At 41.7% G+C, this 21,750-nt stretch overlaps 1 protein-coding gene across 2 annotated transcripts; it reads left to right on the top strand.

The window, feature by feature from the left end:
* The first annotated feature begins 3,719 nt into the window (after positions 1-3,719).
* On the top strand, positions 3,720-17,090 carry LOC308298490 (uncharacterized protein). 2 transcript variants are annotated; one of them, XM_080742104.1, is made up of 6 exons: positions 3,720-4,013; positions 10,781-10,834; positions 12,795-12,877; positions 13,529-13,658; positions 13,971-14,186; positions 16,029-17,090. In XM_080742104.1, the coding sequence occupies exons 2-6, from the start codon at positions 10,804-10,806 to the stop codon at positions 16,232-16,234; spliced, it is 666 nt and encodes a 221-aa protein (XP_080598230.1). In that variant the 5' UTR covers positions 3,720-4,013; positions 10,781-10,803; the 3' UTR covers positions 16,235-17,090. The 2 variants fall into 2 exon arrangements, with proteins under 2 accessions (XP_080598230.1, XP_080598231.1); XM_080742105.1 differs by lacking the exon at positions 3,720-4,013 and adding an exon at positions 9,239-9,338.
* The last annotated feature ends 4,660 nt before the right edge of the window (positions 17,091-21,750 follow it).

The following is a 21,750-nucleotide window of genomic DNA, read 5'->3' as shown; positions in this document are numbered from 1 at the left end:
ATACACTTGAACGTATACACTAGGACAGAGGTTTTCAAACACTTTGGTCTCAGGGCACCCCTGTAAACGACATTTTCATCCACAGCACCCCTGAAATACAGTGTTACTTTACAGCACCTTATGTTTATGTAAAATAATGTAAAATTTCCCCTAAGATACAGTACAGTCACAAGGAAAACTTCAGATAAGTGAGGGGTGAGGGGTGAGGAGGGGAGGGGTGAGGAGGAGAGCGGGTGAGGAGGGGAGGGGTGAGGAGGAGAGGGGGTGAAGGGTGTGGGGGGGTGAGGGCGATAGGAGGGGGGAGGGGGGGAAGGAGGTGACTGTGTGTCTGTGTTAGTATACATGCTTTCTTTTATTTCTGTGCATCTGGGGTGGCGGGGGGGGGGGGGGAGGGAGGTAGGGGGGGGGTTGGGTTGGGGGGTTTGGAGGGGAGGGGGTAAGGGCGAGGTGAGGAGGGTTGGAGGGGTGGAAGGGGTTAGGGGGTGATTGTGTATCTGTGTTTGTACATGATTCCTTGCATTTCTGTGCATCAGGGGTTAAGTGTGGGGAGGGGGGGCGGTGCGGAAAGGGGGGGGGGGGGTTCGGAATGGGGCTTCGGAAGGGGGGTGTTAGAAGTGGGGGTGACAAGTGGGGGTGACTGTGTGTCTCTGTTTTGGCATAATACTGTGTATTTCTGTGCATCTGTGCTTCCGGGTCAAAATGACCCGAACAGCACTTAAGGTTCAAAAAATATGAGGGGGGTGTAGCATGGGTGTAGTGCAAAAATATTTTTTTTACATGTTCATCTCAGAAGAATCTTTAAGGCCAGTGAGTTTCAGGTGGAAACAATTTAAACTTCTACCTTTGTTTTCCAAATGAAAATGTTAAACGGGTCAAAATGACCCGAACAGCACTTAAGGGTTAAGAGATGCTCACTCTTGCAGGGCCGTATCCCTGGCTTCCCAGGTGGTGGGGGGGGGGGGGGGGGGACATATTTGGACCGGCCCACCTTCTGTCCGGGACGGTGTGTGCACGCGCAAAGCACACAGGCGAAAATTTGCTTTGGTTCAGTCTGGTTGGGGTTTCTTTGTGCAATAGTACAATAATGTAACAGTAATATGTTAATTTAGAATCATTTGTTGGGCTTAGCCAGAGTTTATTTACATATATTTTCTTGTCACAGTGTGAGGCAGGATTGTTGGACCCCTGAGCAGAACAGACAGGCAGGAGCAGAGCAGGTCAAATGTATTCTCTTAAACACACATTTACAGGACTGGAACACATGACAACACTTAAGATCTTTGACAGGGAACAAAGAAGCTGTGGGTCTATATATACACTCAGGGGAAACTGGACACTGGTGAACACACAACTACAATCAACACACGATTGGCTGAAGACTAAAAGGACACAGGCGGAGAACAGAACTAATCACAGGGATGTGAGACAGACAGGCAACACGTAGGAGACGGTGGAGGAAGTTGCGCTTCTTTTCGGTTCACTTCACCCGCGTCGGCTACTCGCCAGCGTCAGGGTTACTGAGGTTAAGGCTAGGTTTGGGCATCGTTTTACTGAGGTTAAGGTTAGGGTTAGGGTTAGAGTTAGGCATAGTTTTACTGAGGTTAAGGTTAGGGTTAGAGTTAGGCATAGCTTTACTGAGGTTAGGGTTAGGCTTTGGGTCAGGTTTAGGCATAGAGGTTAACATTCACACCCGCGCGGTCCAAGTGACCGCAGCCGAGCGCTCTAGACCTCCGCTCCAGCCAATCACAGGCCGTGCCTTCTAATTTATGTGGCACAGTCTCCTACGGTAGGAATAACCGCCAACACCAACTAGGCAAAAACTGGAAACACTAAAATACATCACTACACAATAAAGGTATTCGACGGACAGTTCATGATATTGACCTTGGATGAAATTCCTCTGTTACCTCTGTCAGCTGTCACTTAAGTTATTTATACCGACGCTAGGTTTGTTGTCTACTTCTGTCTGTGTCCTATAGGATCTAATGCTTGTCTTTATTGTAATGTAACTAAACCCCAATAACGGAAAGATAAGAAGGAGGTGGAAAAACACTGAGTTTTAATCAAATGTTAAGAATACTGTATACATTTCTACATTGTTTATCATCAACCTCAACCCTCTCGAGTTCTACAGTTTACAAATGATGACCCTTGGGGCAACAGTCATGAACACCTGGCGCAGGGACCTTGAGACTGACATCAAGCAGTGTGGATTGATATGGAAAGAACTGGAAAAGAAGGCCCAGGATAGAGGACTCTGGCGGACTGTGATCAACGGCCTATGCTCCGTAAAGGAGCGATAGGCGTAAGTGTGTGTGTGTGTGTGTGTGTGTGTGTGTGTGTGTGTGTGTGTGTGTGTGTGTGTGTGTGTGTGTGTGTGTGTGTGTGTGTGTGTGAGTGAATGTATGTGAGTATATGTATTGTATTGTATGTTTATTGTATGTAAAAAAATCTATAAAAATCTATTTAAAAAAGACAATATAGTGTAATGAAAGGGAGAACAGGTGCAGACGACTCACAGCAAACAGTATATCTACAACTTTCCAACATCCCATCGTGCATTGCGCAGAAGGCGAGTGGTATTTCCGGCGTCGCGCGAGGTGAGCTTGTATGTCTGCTGTTAACCGGAACCGGAAGTGTCCCGCAGATAATGCTACAAAGTCTTGCGGAAACAGGTGGATAGGCTATACGTAAAAGAAACAGCACGCACAGATTTCTTTCCCTTTGACAGTCAAGATAAGAAATAAACTAAACTTATGATTCACATTTTAGTGCTAACTTAATACGTTTTCATAATTTTAAGATTGAATATGTCAGTAGGCTATGTAATTTCCCAAAAAAATCTATTCCTAAAAACTCTCATGCCTTTTTCTCAGAACTACAATTTTGATTTAGAATGCCAGTGAACTGAGCACTAGAACAAAAATCTCGCCATAAGATAGCGCTGGTTACCAAATAATATGGTGTTCTTTTACAGGAGGCTACCGGTAATAATGTTTTACACACATTAAATGCAACTGTCAAATGCAACTGTCAAGCTTGGCACGGTTATTATAGTTATGTTGCATGTTATGTTTTAATGAATTTGTTTATTTAAGGTTAAGCACTGTTTATGTCTGGTGGACAGTAAGCTAAATAAGTAGACTACACATCTGTAGGTTTACTTCAGTAGACTATTTGCCTTTTTGGATATTCAATGTTGCAGCCTGAAACAGCCTCTCTCTCTCTCTCTCTCTCTCTCTCTCTCTCTCTCTCTCTCTCTCTCTCTCTCTCTCCTGCATACATAATTCCTTCAGTCCTCAGCACATCTGTCGTCTGTCATTTAGCCTACCCGCTTTCGTTGCAGTGTGTGTGTGTGTGTGTGTGTGTGTGTGTGTGTGTGTGTGTGTGTGTGTGTGTGCGCGCGTGTGTGTGCGCGTGCTTGGGACCTCGTCCTCGGGTGACCTCGCTTCACCAGACTTTCCTCAGTAACTAGTCTGATCCGCTCTACAGCCCGCCTTCTAATCCGGCAATTTTCACTCACACATTAGTGCAAGTACTGTTTCCGTATCCGCTCTATACACGGACAGGATCAGCAACCTACAGAGCAAAGATCTGTTTTGCAAGTTCTAGCAAATGGTGGAAAATCCCCAGCCCCACCTACTGTCTGCTCAGGCAGAGCTGACGGTTGAACTTTATGCGTGTCTATTATGCATCTAGCTTAAGGCAAGACCCAACTTTTAACTAAAATCTTTGCTTCTGCGGTTCCCTGGAACAAAATGAAATGTACCTATTTGGCCTCGGACCCCCATCTCAAAATATTTTGTTCCAGGGACCCCCAAAAGTAAATATTTGCGTTAAAACTGTTCACTCTGAATTTGGGTCTTGTCTCATGCTAGATGGAGAATAGATAACCGCTGCTCAAACCAGTTGGAAAACGAAACGGTCGCGAACTAATCTTTAATATTTCTACATCCTATATCTCCTTTGTACAGAGTCTCGATCCGGATTCTCTCGAGTCTCGACATTATTCGGTGAGTAAATAAAACGTAGAACATTTAGGCTACCAATTTTAATGAGCTGTTATTCCTCTTGGATTGTCTGTGTGGGTGAATCAAAAAAAGTAAGTGCGTAGGTTGCCTGCATTTCTGTTTGCCACGAAGCCGCACAGCTCCTTTCACAAATATATTGAGAAACAAATATACCGGTAGGCCTATGTTATGTGCGGCAGTAGCACACATTTCTCCAAGTTCTACAAGCTAAATTACCAGCTATTAAGTTATCTAATTTGACCAATATCTAGGGTGTTGCAAGGAATTAAGTGTGTCCACCCGCCCGGGTGCACATTTTTTCGTGTTTTATCCGGTTTTGGGTGCTTTTTATATCAATTTCTGGTGTTTATTCCCCACACAACAGTCTAACAAGGAGCTGCAGATAGTTGTTACTCACACACACACACACACACACACACACACACACACACACACACACACACACACACACACACACACACACACACACACACACACAGACACACACATATGATTATTATTATTAATATTATTATTTAGAAACACTACTCCGAGTCCACAGGTTATTAGCCTAATAATGCGCCAGTATGAATAAGATAGTGAAATATGAAATAATTAATTGAAAGACTACACACTGTCGAAACGAGTGAGAGAGAGAGAGAGAGAGAGAGAGAGAGAGAGAGAGAGAGAGAGAGAGACGAGAGTGAGAGTGTGAGAGAGAGAGAGAGAGAGAGAGAGAGAGAGAGAGAGAGAGAGAGAGAGAGAGAGAGAGAGAGAGCGCGCAAGCGTCTGTGCGATTAGGCTCATTGAATGAACATGTGCGCGCACAGACGTTGCGCACCAAAAATAGCCAATCTAGCCTACAGTAGACCCTATACAAACTTCTAGGTAGAGATGCAGTAGGCCTACGTACGACATGGATTTCTACACGGAGGGTAGGCCTAATTCATCTGTGTACTGTCCTGCAAACGTTTGTAGTGGAGAGAAAATGCATAATTGACAAAATTATATTTTTTATGAAACACCCTGGAGGCCCAAATGACGCCCCTGCTTATAGTCTGGTTGTTGATTCTTATCTAACACGGTGGTCCAACAGGCCCAAATTATAACTAACCGACCCAGGACCCGAAAATACCTGAAAATCCACTACCATAACCTCACACTAACCTGACGCCTGACGGTCGAATTAATGGGAGGATTTTGAGCGAGCGGACCCCTTATATAGGCTGGATGAGAACAGTGTAGTTTAGGCCTAAAGATGACTTCATGAAGTTAACACCCCCTGGCCCCCTCCCCCATCCCCTCAGGTATAAGGGTGGCTGTGGGGGGAAATTAACCCCAAATAGACTATTGTGGGCTGGATTAAGCCAATGGTTCAACAATATAACCCTAATATGAATAACTATATTATTACTGTAATAATAATTATTATTATCACTATGCCTCTTATTTGGATTTCTTTTTTACTCAGACGAATGCCCTCATTTAATGGATCTTTTCAATATTGTCTACAGATTGAGTGGCATAATAATATGCCCATTGTGGGCATATTATTATCATTATTATTATTACCCTTATTATTACCCTTATTATTATTATGATTTATTTATTTTCGAAATGTGGAAAATAAAGAAACATTTAAATCATGCTTTGGAAATGGATTGTAGAACATAATGTTGAAAGAATACATGATTTAACATGCAAGTTACATCATTCAATATCAGACAAATGTACTTCATCTCTTTATTTCCAAAATGACTTGATATATCCACAGGTTTTGTAGCAGTTGCAGAAATATTAGGCCTGAAATGTCATATTGTTAGTTACATGTATTTGCTCCGCCATTCATACAATAAATTTAGGCTTTTATATAAACATAAAACATAAAATAATTAATTACATAGGGATGGAGCTTGTTAACTTTTGATAATGAGCACCTTATTGGTCCTGTTTTTTGATCCAGGCTTTTATGGAGTCCACTATTGAGCGTTGTTCTAATATTTTGTGATATTATTGTGAAGAGAACTGGTGTCTTTTTTTATTGGCCAGTTGTGAGTGACTGTGAGTTTGAACTATACCTACAAAGAAGACAGGTCGTTGTCATTATTTTCAAGACTAAATCTAGTCTGATTAGCAGTGGTGAGTCAGTCACACACGCACACGCGCGCACACGAGTCTATTATCACACTGTGACTATGGCTCTTCTAAACCACCATTTGATGTTTATTACCGTACTACTACAATACAATATAAATGCATCATACACAGTTACAGGCTCATGAAAAATGAAGTATTGTCAACTGAAAATGTAACACTGTCGACAGTGAAAAACATTAAGAGATAATCTATCTATAAATGCGAGAAGTCTCTGTCTGTCTGTGTGTGTGTCTGTAATCCGCGTATCTCGAGAACCGTTCATCCCACTGGCTTCAGATTCGGCACGCGCGTTCCCCGCCGCGGCACGGAGTGCAGTGCCGGGTCTCGACCCGACCCGACGCGCGGTTTTCCCGAACCGGCGCGAAACGTTCGGAATCTCCTTATGCGGGGTTGATTGTTGACATCAGGCTGTTCCGGAGGAAATCGGCGAAAGCTCTGACTCATTGTGACATCACTTATAAAAGGCTCTGACATCACGTACGCCACATGAGTCAACAAAAAATCTCTGTGAGTGTGTATGTATGTATGTAATCCGCGTATCTCGAGAACCGTTCGTCCCACGGGCACGCGCGTTCTCCATATATGGGCATAAAATGAATGCCCCCATATATGGGCATAAAATGGATTGCAGACAGACAGACAGATACAGATATCTCCATATATGGACATAAATGGACAGAGGCAAACAGATGGTCAAAGATCTCCATATATGGGCATAAAATGGACGCAGACAGACAGATACAGATATCTCCATATATGGGCATAAATGGACACAGGCAAACAGATGTTCAAAACGGGTCCTATGACAACAGGTATAATGAGGTTTGCATTAAAGGGGGAACCGGCACTGTGTCTGCAACACAGTTGGAGGCACAGACAGATACTCCATATATGGGCATAAAATGGACACAGATAGACAGATATCTCCATATATGGGCATAAAATGGACCCAGAACTATAACTGCAGTGATCTCCATATATGGACATAAAATGGACGCCGACAGACAGACAGACAGACAGATACAGATATCTCCATATATGGGCATAAATGGACACAGGCAGACAGATGGTCAAAACGGGTCCTATGAAAACAGGTATAATGGGGTTTGCATTAAAGGGCGGGGCATTCATTCCCTATTTACATTGTTCCGAGTTGGCCAGGTCGCCGACTAGAGCTTCTAGTATTAATAATAACTTAATATTGTCTTAGAGGGGGCAAAGGTTGCATGTGATTTTTGTATTGCTACATGTCTGTAGTTTATGAAATTATTTGATAGCAATGTCAAAATAGCAGCTGATTACTTTTTCGGCTCTTATATCTGATGAAAATAAAGGGGGTATATAACAACCCAGAAACTAATGGGTTGATTTGAATTATTTTGTTTGGTATCAAAGTACAGTAGTTTTCTAGGGTGCTGATGGGGTGACAATTCAAGTTCAGTAACGTGTTCAAGGTCAATTTTGGATCCAGAATTGGCACATCTTGGCCTTGAATCTGAAGTGGCATTTCTTTCTCTGCCTAGTGGGAACGTGCGTGCCCAATTTTACCAAGATTGCACGCTGTGTTCATGATTTGAGGAATTCTGTTCAAAACGGATTTCAGCCAATCAGGATGGAATATGTTAAATCGGACAGATCCATGTTTATCAGAAATTATCACATGACTGTAGAGATACTGTCTACCGATTTGTGGACAAAATCTGTTGGAGTAGTGTCCAAAGCTGTTTTGCAAACAGAGGGGCAGAGTTCTGTATTGGCATCCAGGAAGTGTGTGGCACAGTTTGGCCGCGACGGGTACAAGCCTATCAGACACACGGAGTCACGGACGGACACACGGGCAGACGGACACACGGATGGACGGACAGGGGCGAAAACATACACTGCTGGTGGAGACAATAAACGAAATTGTTTTTGTTTTTTAATCATTATCAAAATACTTACATATATTCTGATAATATTTCAAGACTGACATTTAACAGGGTGTGAACTACTGAATCTCTTCCTTATCAGAACTGTCAGACTATATGCAAGTAAGGAAGCTTGCATAGTCGTGCACATTTCCAAGGCTACAAAATCTAGTGCAGGGGCTGTGTGCATCCTGTGATGCGGTTGTCTATCCACTCTGCACATGGGATTCGGTGCAGATGGCTGAGTTTACAGAGATCATTGTAGGAGCATAGCTGGAAAAGCCTCCCAGCTAATTGTATGCGAGTAGTGTGTTTGAACAAAGCTGCCCATCACCCAGCTAGAAGTTTGGAGGACCGACTGGGCCATGCCTGTCCCAACTGGAAGTTTGGAGTACAGGAGTGCCATGTCCGCAGGCAAGACAATGGAAACCATGGTAACCAAGCTATGGGAAGTCTGATAAACAAGCCGTATCCTAGCATTAACCAGAGTCGTGCATGTGAGTCTCACGCATGACTCTGGAGTCTGGAGTGTGTGTGGTTGTGGTCAGGACGTAGAAAATGAGTGTGAGCCAATCGCAGCGTATGAGGAAAAACATTGGAATTAGGAACTGTGCTCATTGTAGAATTAATGACATGTTAAAAGCAGATGTAGAGGCAAGCCAGCTCAGTTTCTTCTCTCGGTTCAGTATATCTTTTCAAATTCTTTATTGTTGGTAAGAACCAGTAGCCTACTCAACATCCAACGTATACATAGTTTAATTTTCATATCTCCAGGAAGGATTCACAACCACAGCATCTCCATATTCTATATTCAACACTAACACATGTGGATGTACTCAAGAAAGACGCAGGAGCACAAAGCACCAACGAGCTGGTCAGATGTATGGAGACCCGGGGTGACTGGAAGCGACGATGGAGAGCTCGTCTGAGGACGACCTAGAGAGAGAGAAAATAGACGTTTACTACATGGCAAGAGTTGACTGGACTCAGCCTCTCCTCTCTTAGCACAGAATATTTGAAGCGGATCTGGTTCACGTCACTGGAGGTGGTTCCAGACAGGTACAGGTGCTGCAGTCGGCCAAAGAAGAGCTCTGTTGAAACAACAAGTCTGTCCATTTTTTCATTTTGCCATTTTGTCTCCTGAACATTCGGCATCATTCTTCAATAACCTTGCATTCAGTTTTCTACGACCAGCAAGGCACTCACAGTGTCACATCCTGTAAATGTGTGTAGTACCAGACTCTCACAGATGTTTTCTCCCAAAGTAAGGCTATAGCTTGTGTATGTCCACAAATCGTGTGCGGTTTTGTGTACCATGCTGTTTTGGTAGGCTAAACGGAGAACATTAGAAGTAACAATTACAGCTTGTGTAATGTGTGTGTGTGTGTGTGTGTGTGTGTGTGTGTGTGTGTGTGTGTGTGTGTGTGTGTGTGTGTGTGTGTGTGTGTGCGTGCGTGTGTGTACAGTGTGTGTACAGTGTGTGTGTTTGTGTGATGTACGTTATCTGTAAGTTAAGTCTAGTTGTGTGATTTGATCATTTACATGTTGATTACATGTTTTCCTGACTTAAGTTGTGCGCTGGGGTACAAACATGAGTTACTGACTCTTTAAAGTAATGTCTAGCCACAACTTTCCAACATCCCATCGTGCATTGCGCAGAATGTGCAGGCAGCTTCCGGCGCCGCAGCCGAGAGTGATCTACAAGCTCACAACGGTTGCATCTGCGACGCGACGTGAGCTTGTATGTCTGCTGTTAACCGGAAGTGTCCCGCAAATAATGCTACAATAAATTCTCGCGGAAACAGGTGGATATGGCTTCTACATCCTTCCTGCACTTCCTGAGTGTGTGCAGTAAATTCTCATTTCCATTAAAGAATAGACCCACACAGAATACCACATACACCCCCCCCCCCACACACACACACACACACACACACACACACACACAAACACACACAGACACACACATCACCGCTCACTTCAAATTTAGTTAGATTTTTTTCTTCTTCTGAAACCGAATGTGTTTCTGTAATGCACAATGAAGAGGAACTATATACTTCTCTGTTCCCTTTTTTTTCTCAGTTTGTTTTTCATAAACAGTCAGGCGTGCAGTCGCATGCAGATATCACAAACCTAACCTGACTCCGCCAGATGGTGGCAGTAGTGCGTACCGCCCTACTTTACCATCTGAGACCGCTCGGGGAGAGTTGATATCACTCGTAAAGTCCCAGTCCGGACGAATCAGCGGCAGCTACGGGCAGGCTCTGAGCGGCTCTGAGCCAATAGAGTCAGACTGCAGACCACGTGGAAACCCAGGAGGCGGATTCTGGGTGTAACGTCATGCAGACAGGCCAATATGAGTGGTTGGAGTTGGCACTCCCAGACTGTGAAAGAATTAAAAAAAAATGGCTAATAATAAAATTAGTGATAATAATAATTAGAGATAATAAAACACATGATTAAATAAAATATTCGTACATTTCTATCACAACAAATCTATCTACAAGCTCAAAACGTGTTGCATGTAAGCGTGTTTTTTTCTTTTTTTACAAATGTGATCAGGAGTATTTATACTTTGACTCAGGTACTGGGGTTGAGTACTGTGTCCACCACTGTTATTGTATTGTCAAATATACCGTAACAGTAATGACAACAAAACAATAACAGCAGATTATTGTGACTTACTGTAATGTTTCTGTTTTACAGTTCAAACAACAGCTGTAGGCAGGATGTCTAGTGGAACCTCAGCTTCAATCAGGGGTGAGTTCTATTAGAACACATGAAACCAACAAACTGATACTGGTTTAGTCACATCTGTGATCGGTATGAATATTATGTATGTATTGTTATTTTTCCAACCAGGGAAGAACATCAACCCATCAGAACTGAGAATTGTTCTGATAGGGGGAGGACATAAAGGTGTACCCAGTGGAAGTAGCTCAGTAGGGAACATCATCCTAGGCAGAGATGTTTTTAAAACAAACATAACAACTAAGAGTGTCATGAGACAAGAGTTAGTGTCAGGGAGACAAGTCAGTGTAGTGGACACTCCAGGATGGTCTGATTATCCCCTAGATCTGACCTCAAAACAAACTCAGTTAGAAATCCAACAGAGAGTGAATCTGTGTCCTCCAGGACCCCATGCCTTTGTCCTAGTGGTGAGACTGGACGTCCCAAAAGTAAGAACAGGTATGTCAGCAGTGGAGCATGTGAGATTTCTCCTCAGTGACATAGTGTGGAAACACACTATTGTGGTGGTCACTGTAGCTGATAAAAACATCATGAGACCTGATCTCATTAGATCTGACCCTGAATTAAGATATATTACTGAGAAATGCGAAGGCCGCTTCCATGTTCTTAACATTAGTGACAGAGGAGATGGTAGTCAGGTCACAGAGCTGCTGCAGAAGGTAGATCAGATGGTGACTAGAAATGGTCACTATGAGACAGATGTCTCAGAGGAACTGAAGGAGTTACCCATATACCCATATATGGGCATGTTTTGACATAACATTGTTGATATTCATGCAGGGGTCTCCATATATGGGTAACTGGTCTGATATACATCACTAGCCAGATGGTGAGGTCGCATGTCACCCTGAGGCGTCTTACTAGTAGATGTATTATTGTATTGTTCCACTGTTACATAACTCTAGCTAATAATATCACTGCGTACAACCTCTAGTGGAGACACCTTAGTGTTAATTTAACTTGTATCAATGTGATTATAATTACCTGGACAGTGTTGCTTTGTTCCTCAACCACAACAAAAACACATGTTAAAAATGTTTTAAAATGGCAGATCTACAAGCTCACAATGTGTCACATCTCATTTTGAGCTTGTAGATCAGCTGTTTTAACTAGTTATTGTTTTAATCATAATTGTTTAAATTAAAAATGTATCAAAGTGAAAGTAATCAATGTTTTCTCTGAAAGACTATCAGATTATTATACATTTTGACAACTGAAATGAGACATTACACATAATGAGTACTTTTACTTTTGGTACATTTTGATACCAATACTTTTGTACTTTTTAGTTATTATTTTTTTATTCTGGACTTTTACTTACAGAGTATTTTAACAGCTTATGTTTAAATTGCAGAATTGATACTTTTACTTAAGTAAAACATTTGAGTACATTTTCCACCACTGTCTATAGCTATAGTGAGTGAAGCGAGGCAGAGCGTCCTCCGTGTCCCAGCGCAATCTTATTTGGTGGGGAAACAAGGAATTTTGACACTTTGCCACAGTCAACTTTTCATCGTTCAGGTGTCTTGTGTACGCGGTGTGAGTTAGAGGCGATTCTGACCATCCTACCAGAAGGAGTTTGTTAAGTACGACCCGTGAAAATGATTTGAAAAATCTCTAAAATGCCGGAATGCAGAATATGTCCAAGCTATAGTCTCAAATCTCTCTAGTTAATTGCAACATTACAGATAATAATATTAATGACTAATATTAACAACTAGAAAAGGTGTGACATTTTCAGGGATTAATGAATGAATACATTTTCAATACATTTACACAATTGGACATACCGTTATGAGAACATAAAGTATACCAGATGAGTTAATGCATTACTTCTACAGTTCTGTGGTCTGTTCAGTCAGAAATGTGTATATGTAATAAATTCCTACATACAGTATGACTCTGTGAATCAAGGCAGTAAATTGTCAAATCAGTGTTATGTAAACTAATTTCAGTTTGTGTTTATCAGGAAAACGTCGGTCAGGAGAACTTCAGAGCGTATCAGATGTGATAAATTGCATACTGCAGGAGATTGCAGGACATGAAAACAAGGCAAGTAATATAAAAATCACATGTGTGAAGTGGGCGGTGCTCACACCACACTTCACACTAGAAAATACTGTTCCTGAAGAAGCAGTGTGGGAAACTTGGTACACTGTACATACAGTATGTGCTCATCATTATATTGACCAATCAGAAAGGGGACATACGAATAGGGACCTACATATACACACGGACAGTGTATCAAATACTTATTTTCCCCACATGGACATACACACAAAGTCACGTATTCGAGTGGCTAGCACAGCTCAAAAGAAAACATAGGGGTCAGGATGTTAGAGAGGATTTCACATCACTCGATCGACCATAATAGATCACCATGGTTACACCAGAGGCTAAGCTGACGCTGACACAACCTATTGGATTCCATATTCGGACAATTGTGACCCATAAATGGAGCAACAACCTATTATAAACTACTTAACGATACTGTGTAGCTTGAATGAAAGGACAGATCTACAGTACAAGTCAACAATGTGTCCCAAGACAACATTGCGTGTGTGTGTGTGTAGTGTAATCCAATCGGGGAAAAAATATTTTTGTGGGTGAACTACTCCTTTAAATCTAGAGCAGAATGACAGATGATCAAATAGAATGAAGGTTTTATTATTATGGCTGATATACAGTAAATTCATATTCCAGGAGAGCTATGTTGCTGGAAGAAAAAGTCCAAAACAGAAGTTGAAAGACTTCTTTCAACACTTTGTGTCTGGCCCCCCTGATGTTCCTGATCCAGAACCAGAAGAACCACCCCTGCCAGCTGTCAGAAGAAGTGAGTTCTGTAATTGATCTTTTTACAGACTTCAATGTGATTGTTCTTATAGTGACTTTTCTAAATGTAAAAATGTCTATTAGATAAACTGTGAGATGGAGATAACTTTTAACTGTTGTCAAAAGTTAAATAAAGATTCCTCTTTCAGCAAAAAATGCTTGTAAACTCTAAATCAACACCTTGTAAAATGTTAATATTGACAGTATGTTTGTAATGTATTATTGTTGTTATTATTATTGATAATTGTGATAACGATCTGTTGCAGTTATTGATCATTGCAAACGTCTTGCTGTCTGTTATCCTCTGTTCCAGTGAGTGGTGGAACACCATCTGACAAGTCACTCAACACAAAGGTCTCTGATTGGCTGCTGAAGAGCCATGAAGCTCCCAGCATGACAAAAGCTGACTCAAGAGAAGATTGGTTGCTCAGAGACACATTCACTGCAGAAGAATGTACAGGGACAGAAGAACTAACCCTTCCAGCTGTCATGAGGAGATACCATAGCATAGATCTCTATCCTCCAAGTAGTGAGTATTGATCTTCTAACAGACTTCAATGTTATAATTCGTACGGTCATTACACATCGGCGAAGCACCATGAATAAACTACCCGAAAATGATAAATATTCCGCCAGCGATTTTTTATGCGTTTGTGTCTATACACATCTACCGCAACATGAATATGCGTATAAAATTTGTCAAGTTGAATAAAGTTATTTGTTTCGGGTGGGCATCACACAACCCATCAGAATAGAGACGCCACCACCTGAAGGGTTTCCCAGCAGCAGCCAGGCAGTTTAGTCTGAGAAACGTCACATCTTGTCTCCATCCGTGTACGGTCTTTTACGGTCTATGGGTTTGACGTTCTGACATCACACTCTGACATCACTGTGATATCAGGGGAACCACACTAACATAATCTCTTTTATATCTAACAGCCCATATCTAACAGGACTTCATATGGGAATGCACATATATGGAGGCCACTTCGGCCACATACCACACTAATAGAATCCATATACTGTATGGCCAAGACATCCCATATCTGTGGGGCTGGTTCTACCGACAGGGATCTCCATATATGGGCATAAAAGGGATTGTCTGTATGATGTCAGACGCTATGTGAAAGTCCTATGACTTTATCACATAGCATCTGACATCATACATAAGCATGTTTGGGGTCTTGCAGCATTGATTGATTGAAGAGTTTATTAGCAGTTTGCAATAGGAAAGAGTACTGTTTCATGACAGCACAAATCACTGGTACAAGGTCAACTAAAAGGAGATCCTAGTAAGCTTTATGGCTTATTTACACAGAAACCACTATGTACTGTATCTCATATAACATTGAAAGACAGATGCATAATGAGATAATTAGCATAACTAGTCAAATATGCTAATTATCTAATTCATTATCTCATTCATTAAAGAACAGAGTACTTTGCTTATAAGATAACATCGATTACAAAAGCAGAAAAGAAAATAATGAAAGAAAAAACAGGGCGATAAAACAATAGATGGGGGCTTAGTCAAGTCACTGGCAGCAGCCATCTTCTGAAGGTGACTTTTCAGACCAATTTTGAAGGAGGCTAGGGACTTGCACTCCTTTAAGGCCTGCGAGAGGGCGTTCCACATGTTGGTGGTATAGCTGGAGAACGAATTAGAGCCTTTTATTGTGTTAAATTGTGGTTGAACATGATTAGTGGAGCTACCTCTGGTGTTGTGATCGTGGACATCCTTGACATTTTGGAAGTAGTTTGTCAGGTACATGGGTACGGTATATTGGAGGTGTAGTGTATCTTGTACACCAGGCCCATGAGGTGGGCCCAAGAAAGAAGACCAAGCACGACCCTAATCAGTTTGTTTTGATTAGAACAAACTAATATATTCATATACTAATATCTCCATATACAGTACATTTGAGTACTTTTTCCACCATGCTTGCAGGCAGCAAGCAGCTGTTTATATGTTTCTGCTTCAAAACTCCCTCACCTTGCTAAAAGGTACTTATCAGTTCACTAGCGAATGTCCGCAAAAGAACAGCAACTTTTTCGCTCCATGGAAATTTGTTGCCGATGTGGAAGCTTCCACTGACTTCATGAGGTTAAACAAAAGGTGAATTATTCGCCTCGCAAATTCGCTTCCAATATGTAAAGACCTTTACAGTGACTTTTCTAAATGTAAAATGTCTTCATTACTTAAACTGTGAACATTTGATAACATTTAACACTTTAATATTTAAAGTTTAAATATTGACAATATGCATTGAAATATAATAATAGTCATATTATTATTGATCATCATGATAATGATCTGTTGCAGTTATTTTATCATTGTAAATGTATTGCTATCTATTGTCTTCTGTTCCAGTGAGTGGTGGAACACCAACATCATCTGAAACAGGAGGTTCATGTTCCCGTTCCCTGTCCCTGTCCTCTGACAAGAATTTATCTTGGCTGAGACATCGCAGACCAGTAGCCTCCTCTTCAGGTTATGACACCATGAGTGCATGTGACACCATAAGTGAAGCTCCCAGCCAGTCAGACATTGAGTGGTGGAACACCAACATCATCTGAAACAGGAGGTTCATGTTCCCTGTCCCTGTCCTCTGACAAGAATTTCTCTTGGCTGAGACATCGCAGACCAGTAGCCTCCTCTTCAGGTTATGACACCATGAGTGCATGTGACACCATAAGTGAAGCTCCCAGCCAGTCAGACATTGATGTGGTGAGTGTGAGAGATGAAGATGTTTCATAAATGAACCTAATGTGACACTGTCCATTCATGTTACAGTCTTATGGACATGTGCCATCTGTATCAGCTATCTGTTCATATGCTGTGTTAAAGTTAATTCACTATATCATGTATCCATTTCATCTTAAGTGACAGTCGTCTATCTGTATGCCAGGAAGTTAAGTACCTAGGTCCACAATTTTCACAGATAATCTACATGATGATAGAAAAATCTCTACACAGAGGCAGAGCTGACATTTTTTTTGTCTGTGTTTTTTTTTTCTTCTTCTTTTTAAATGTTAAGTGTTTCTGGATTTTAGTTGGAATTGAATTGAATATACAGTACATACAGTACATCATTTGAAACCCTCAACAGTCAATGAAAAGAGTATATGAAATGTTTTCTGTAATGGTGTGCTGCATAGATTGTCACTGATTATGTGTATTTCTTTTTATCTTGTGACTTTGAATCCCACTGACCAATTAGGTTGATCATTTTATATGAATTGAGTACAAAAGGACCCTAATTTAAACAAGTCATTGATCTTTATATTACTATTGCTATGCATTTGATGTATTCATGTTGGTGTATTGACTTGCTATTCTACATCACTCCAGATTAAGAGTGTCTGCTAAAAGGGTTAGGGTTAGGGTTATCAACTTGTTGATATATGTTCTGTGGCAAAACTTTGTAACTGTATGTAAATTAATGAAAAGTAAATACAAATATATTTAAATAAAGTATTATATAACTCCATATGGTGATTTATACTGAGGTGTCCATACAGAACACACCACTGCATGTTCTCTGTGTAGTTTTCTTGATTGGCTGCAGCCTAAGGCAAGAAGGCAACTTCACTGGTACAGTACCTATTTCTTTTTAAATGTGTTCACTTTAACTGTCCTTCATATTTGAAACCCCTCTCTGGAACCATATAAATGACCATATCCATATCCATACACAACATTCCTATTTTTACTGTTTAAAAGTTCCACTACAAACCTCCATCTGACTGGAAGAATCTTCCTCTTTCACTCAGATCTGTTACCTCTCTTGGCTGCTTCAGGACTTCCTTGTATTCACAGCTCAAACAACATGTTCATGCCTTTAAAAAATCATGTATTTATGTTTATTTCTGACTTTGATACTCAGTATTCAAAATTAGTTGAGAACTGGGCTTTGGGTGGGAGAGGAAGAGGGTGAGCAAGCTAACTATCTGTACAGCTCTTGGCCCACCAACCAGAGATCAGGGCTAATATCAAATCCTACCATAAGATGGCGCTGGTTACACCCATATGACATGTGGTTTGTGAGAACTGCTTTGAGTTCATGACCTGGGTGACAGGAATGGGCCGGCCAAATCACTGGAACTAGCCTACTTTTTATTCAGCAGAAACTGACCACAAGCTCTGACCATAGGACTCAAGAAAACAAATAATACCCTTGCAACAACTATATTAATGGCAACATTTCCTACAGCTGTATGTAAAAAATTCAGAACTAACACTTTAAAGCTTGATGACTTACAGTATGTTGGCTTATGTTCACCTTTTACTTGTGATTATAACCAAATTAAGCAAGCAGTTTTGTTCAGTAGGGGAAAAAGGTGTAATACTTCCTAGAATGCAATGAGATCTATTAAATAGAAAGCTTTGACATAACCAGTAGGATCAGAGACGGCTACTTCAGACAAACAGGTTTATGAGGAATTGACACTAAAAGCATTTGCCTACTACACATACGCATGCAAGCAAGCATGCACGCATGCAACTGAAATCAATATCTACAGCAGTACCAAACTGCAAGAGCGATGAGCCCCCTGTAGAGACCACTGGGAACTTTCCACTCTGTTTCAATGCAAGAAGAGCTTTATTACACAGGAAAATGTGGTTTGTTGGTACATCACACCTCAAATTGTTCGCACACATCTCAATGTGTCATGTTAATTTCCGCTTTTTGACAGTAAAAGAGTAAAATAAACATAATATAGAATAGAGTTGTATATTTATATTGTAATACAAAATATGTTTTGTTCATAATACCTGTTGAAAACTGAAGCTATTGTGGATGCAACTGTAATAATGTATAATATTGGCAATATAGAGCATTGTTTAAAAAAAAAATCTGAACAAAAGACTCAGCAAGCTAAACAAGTGAGAGACAAATCATAATGGTGTTTTCTTTTTATCAGTCCACAAGCTAGTCTATGTATATTTTCTGGACATGTAGACGATGGTCAAGATGAGGACGATGCAGAGAACAACTCCAGTTCTGCTGATGGAGAGAAACACCAGGATCCTCATCTGGTGACAACAGTTCTCTTCCTCAGCATCCAGCCTGTTTGAGGCCACATCACAGTGGTAAGTCCCAGCAGTGAGGACGGTACAGGTCAGATTCACAGAGTCTCCAGGCTTCTTCTCTGGAGGCTGCTGGATGATACCTTCGAAGCTGGATGAGGAACCTTTGACATGAAGCATGATTCCTTCTTGGAACTGAATTTCAGTAGCCCGCCACTGCCCACAGGAATACACTGCAGAGTCTGACGTTTGCACATCCGAGATCTTGAGATGATTTATTCCTTCTCCTGTGACCACCGAGAAACGAGAATTGTAAAATGTCTTGAACAAAGTAGCAATTTCTCACTGTACTTTTACCCAGAACGACATCGTCTCAGGTTTATCTCCAAAACGTTTCTTGTACCAGTAGTAGATCTTGAAGTGATCTTGAACGAAGCAGTTCATGGTCACGGTGTCACCGACATTCTTCTGTTGTTCGACCGACAACTGAGCAAAATTAACTGTAAACAGAAGTATATACATATGCTTCATGAAATTAACATATAAATAGCACCGCTCACTTCACACTAGGTGTGATTTTATTAAAGGTGCTAACCGCTCCTACATCTGGCTTTGCATGTGTGTATGTCTGTACCGCACACCTTGGCATTGGCCAAGCTTTGCAGGATGTTTTGAGCATGTATAAAAAGGCGCCGCTCACTGCACACTGGGAGTGCATTTTTGAAGCTTGTGTAGTTTAAGTAGGCTGGAGTCTCGTGCAACGCACAGGTTCTGGACCTGGTGAGAGCAGGAGTGTACCTGGTGAGACGTAGAAGATGAGCTTGGACTACTGAGGATACGTCCCAGGTGCATCCATGCAATGTTTTTGCGTTATAGCTTTATGTTCACCTTACCCATTTGATTATAATCAAGCTCAAGCATGTTGCAACCAAATTAAGCAGCAGGCATACCTTTTTGGAATTTCAGTGCAGGGGAAAAAATGGTATAATACACACGCACGCACGCACACACACACACGCACACACTACAGTACATGCATCGCCATACTACTTTGTCAAAGTGCTGGCTGCAGGCAGACATGGCTATAGCGGTGATGACCCCCCCCCCCCCCCCCCAGGGATGTAGAGACCACTAGGTACACTAGTAAGTCTTAATAGCAAGAAGAGGTTTAATGCACAGGAAAATGTGGTCGGTTGGTACATCACACCTCACATCGTTCTCATGCATCTCAATGCACACAAAAATTACACCTGCGCAAAGTAAATGAACATTTGAAAGACAATAATTCAACAACATGAATAGAAGAAATGCAGAAAGAAATATCATATGATATGAACTTTTTGACAAAGAAATATTAAATAATAAAGTCAGTAATTTAAACATAATAAAGAATATAGAATAGCATTAAGTATAATATGTTTTTGTTCATAAAGCCTGTTATAAACGGCACTCCTAGCAGTCACAGAAGCACTCCATGCTGCCCAGGCTGCATCCCACTCTGCAGTCCTGATTCTTCTGGATCTATCAGCGGCATTCGACACAGTGAATCACCAGCTGCTCCTGGACACCCTTGCTGACCTAGGCATCACCGGGACGGCACTAAAGTGGCTCTCCTCCTACCTGTCGGACCGGACCTACCAGGTCTCATGGAAAGGTTTGCTTTCATCCCCCCGAACCCTCCAAACGGGAGTCCCCCAGGGATCCGTACTTGGCCCTCTGCTGTTCTCCCTGTACACCAAATCCCTTGGTGCTGTAATCTCTGCTCACAATCTATCATATCACTGCTACGCTGATGACACTCAACTGTTTTTGTCCTTCCCCCCTTCTGCCACCCAGGTGGAAGAGCGCATTGCTGCATGTCTGGCCGACATCTCACAGTGGATGTCAGCCCACCACCTCAAGCTGAACCCGGACAAGACGGAGCTACTCTTCTTCCCAGCTAAGTCTTGCCCCATGCAAGATCTCACTATTTCCATAGATAATGCATTGGTGACTTCAGTTCCGACTGCTAGAAACCTTGGTGTGGTCCTGGACACCCAGCTATCATTTAAGGCACATATTGCATCAGTCACCCGGTCCTGTAGGTTCACACTCTATAACATCCGTAAAATCAGACCGTTCCTCACCCAGGAGGCAGCGCAGCTCCTCATTCAGACATCTGTCATATCAAAACTCGACTATTGTAACTCTCTCCTCACTGGTCTCCCGGCATGTGCACTCAAACCTCTCCAACTGATCCAAAATGCCGCGGCACGACTGGTCTTCAACCAGCCTAAGTTCTCACATGTCTCTCCCCTTCTCCGCAGCCTCCACTGGCTCCCGGTTGCGGCCCGCATGGAATACAAAACACTGATGCTGACCTTCAAAGCAGCCAAAGGTATGGCTCCTCCATACCTCCAAAAGCTGATCAACCCCTACACCCCCACTCGTTCACTTAGATCAGCCAACACAGGGATGCTGACCGAACCCTCGCTAAAAACTCCAGGGCAAAAATCCACTCGTCCGAGACAGTTTGCCCTCTTGGCTCCCAAGTTGTGGAATAAACTCCCTGTCGCACTTAGAACAACGGACTCACTCGCTACCTTTCGCCGTGGACTGAAGACTCACCTTTTCAGACTCCACCTAAACCCTTAGCACTACAGTAAAATCAATGACCATACATGAAGCTAGTTAACATTTGTTTGTTAGGTTTCTTTAGAACTTGATTATATTGTGTTTTTCTCTAGATAGATATCCATTTACATTGTTATATTGCTGTTAATGTACTGACCTATTATCTTGTTTATTATTGCGATGTTGTATCTGCTTATTGTAAGTCGCTTTGGATTAAAAGCGTCTGCTAAATGCCTAAACTGTAAACTGTAAACTGTATAAAAGCTATTTTGGATGCAAATGGAATTATTATAATATTGGCATTAGAAAACCTAATTAAACAATAATTGAAATGAAGGTGTATTTTCTAGTCATGTAGACGATGACGAGACACCTCATCTGGTGACAACAGTTCTCTTCTTTAACCTCCCCACCCACAGTCTCCCCACGTGAGGCCACAGAATGGTAA

The sequence above is a fragment of the Nannobrachium achirus genome (assembly GCF_963921795.1).
Source record: "Nannobrachium achirus genome assembly, chromosome: 14".
Lineage (NCBI taxonomy): Eukaryota > Metazoa > Chordata > Actinopteri > Myctophiformes > Myctophidae > Nannobrachium > Nannobrachium achirus.
This window is presented reverse-complemented; position numbering and strand designations above follow the sequence as displayed.

Bases quoted from the DNA above. Each gene is read 5' to 3' on its own strand.
- LOC308298490 (XM_080742104.1), top strand. From the start codon at position 10,804: ATGTCTAGTGGAACCTCAGCTTCAATCAGGG. The intron at 10,835-12,794 runs GTGAGTTCTATT...TGTGTTTATCAG, and splicing joins AACCTCAGCTTCAATCAGGG to GAAAACGTCGGTCAGGAGAA. The intron at 13,659-13,970 runs GTGAGTTCTGTA...CCTCTGTTCCAG, and splicing joins CCTGCCAGCTGTCAGAAGAA to TGAGTGGTGGAACACCATCT.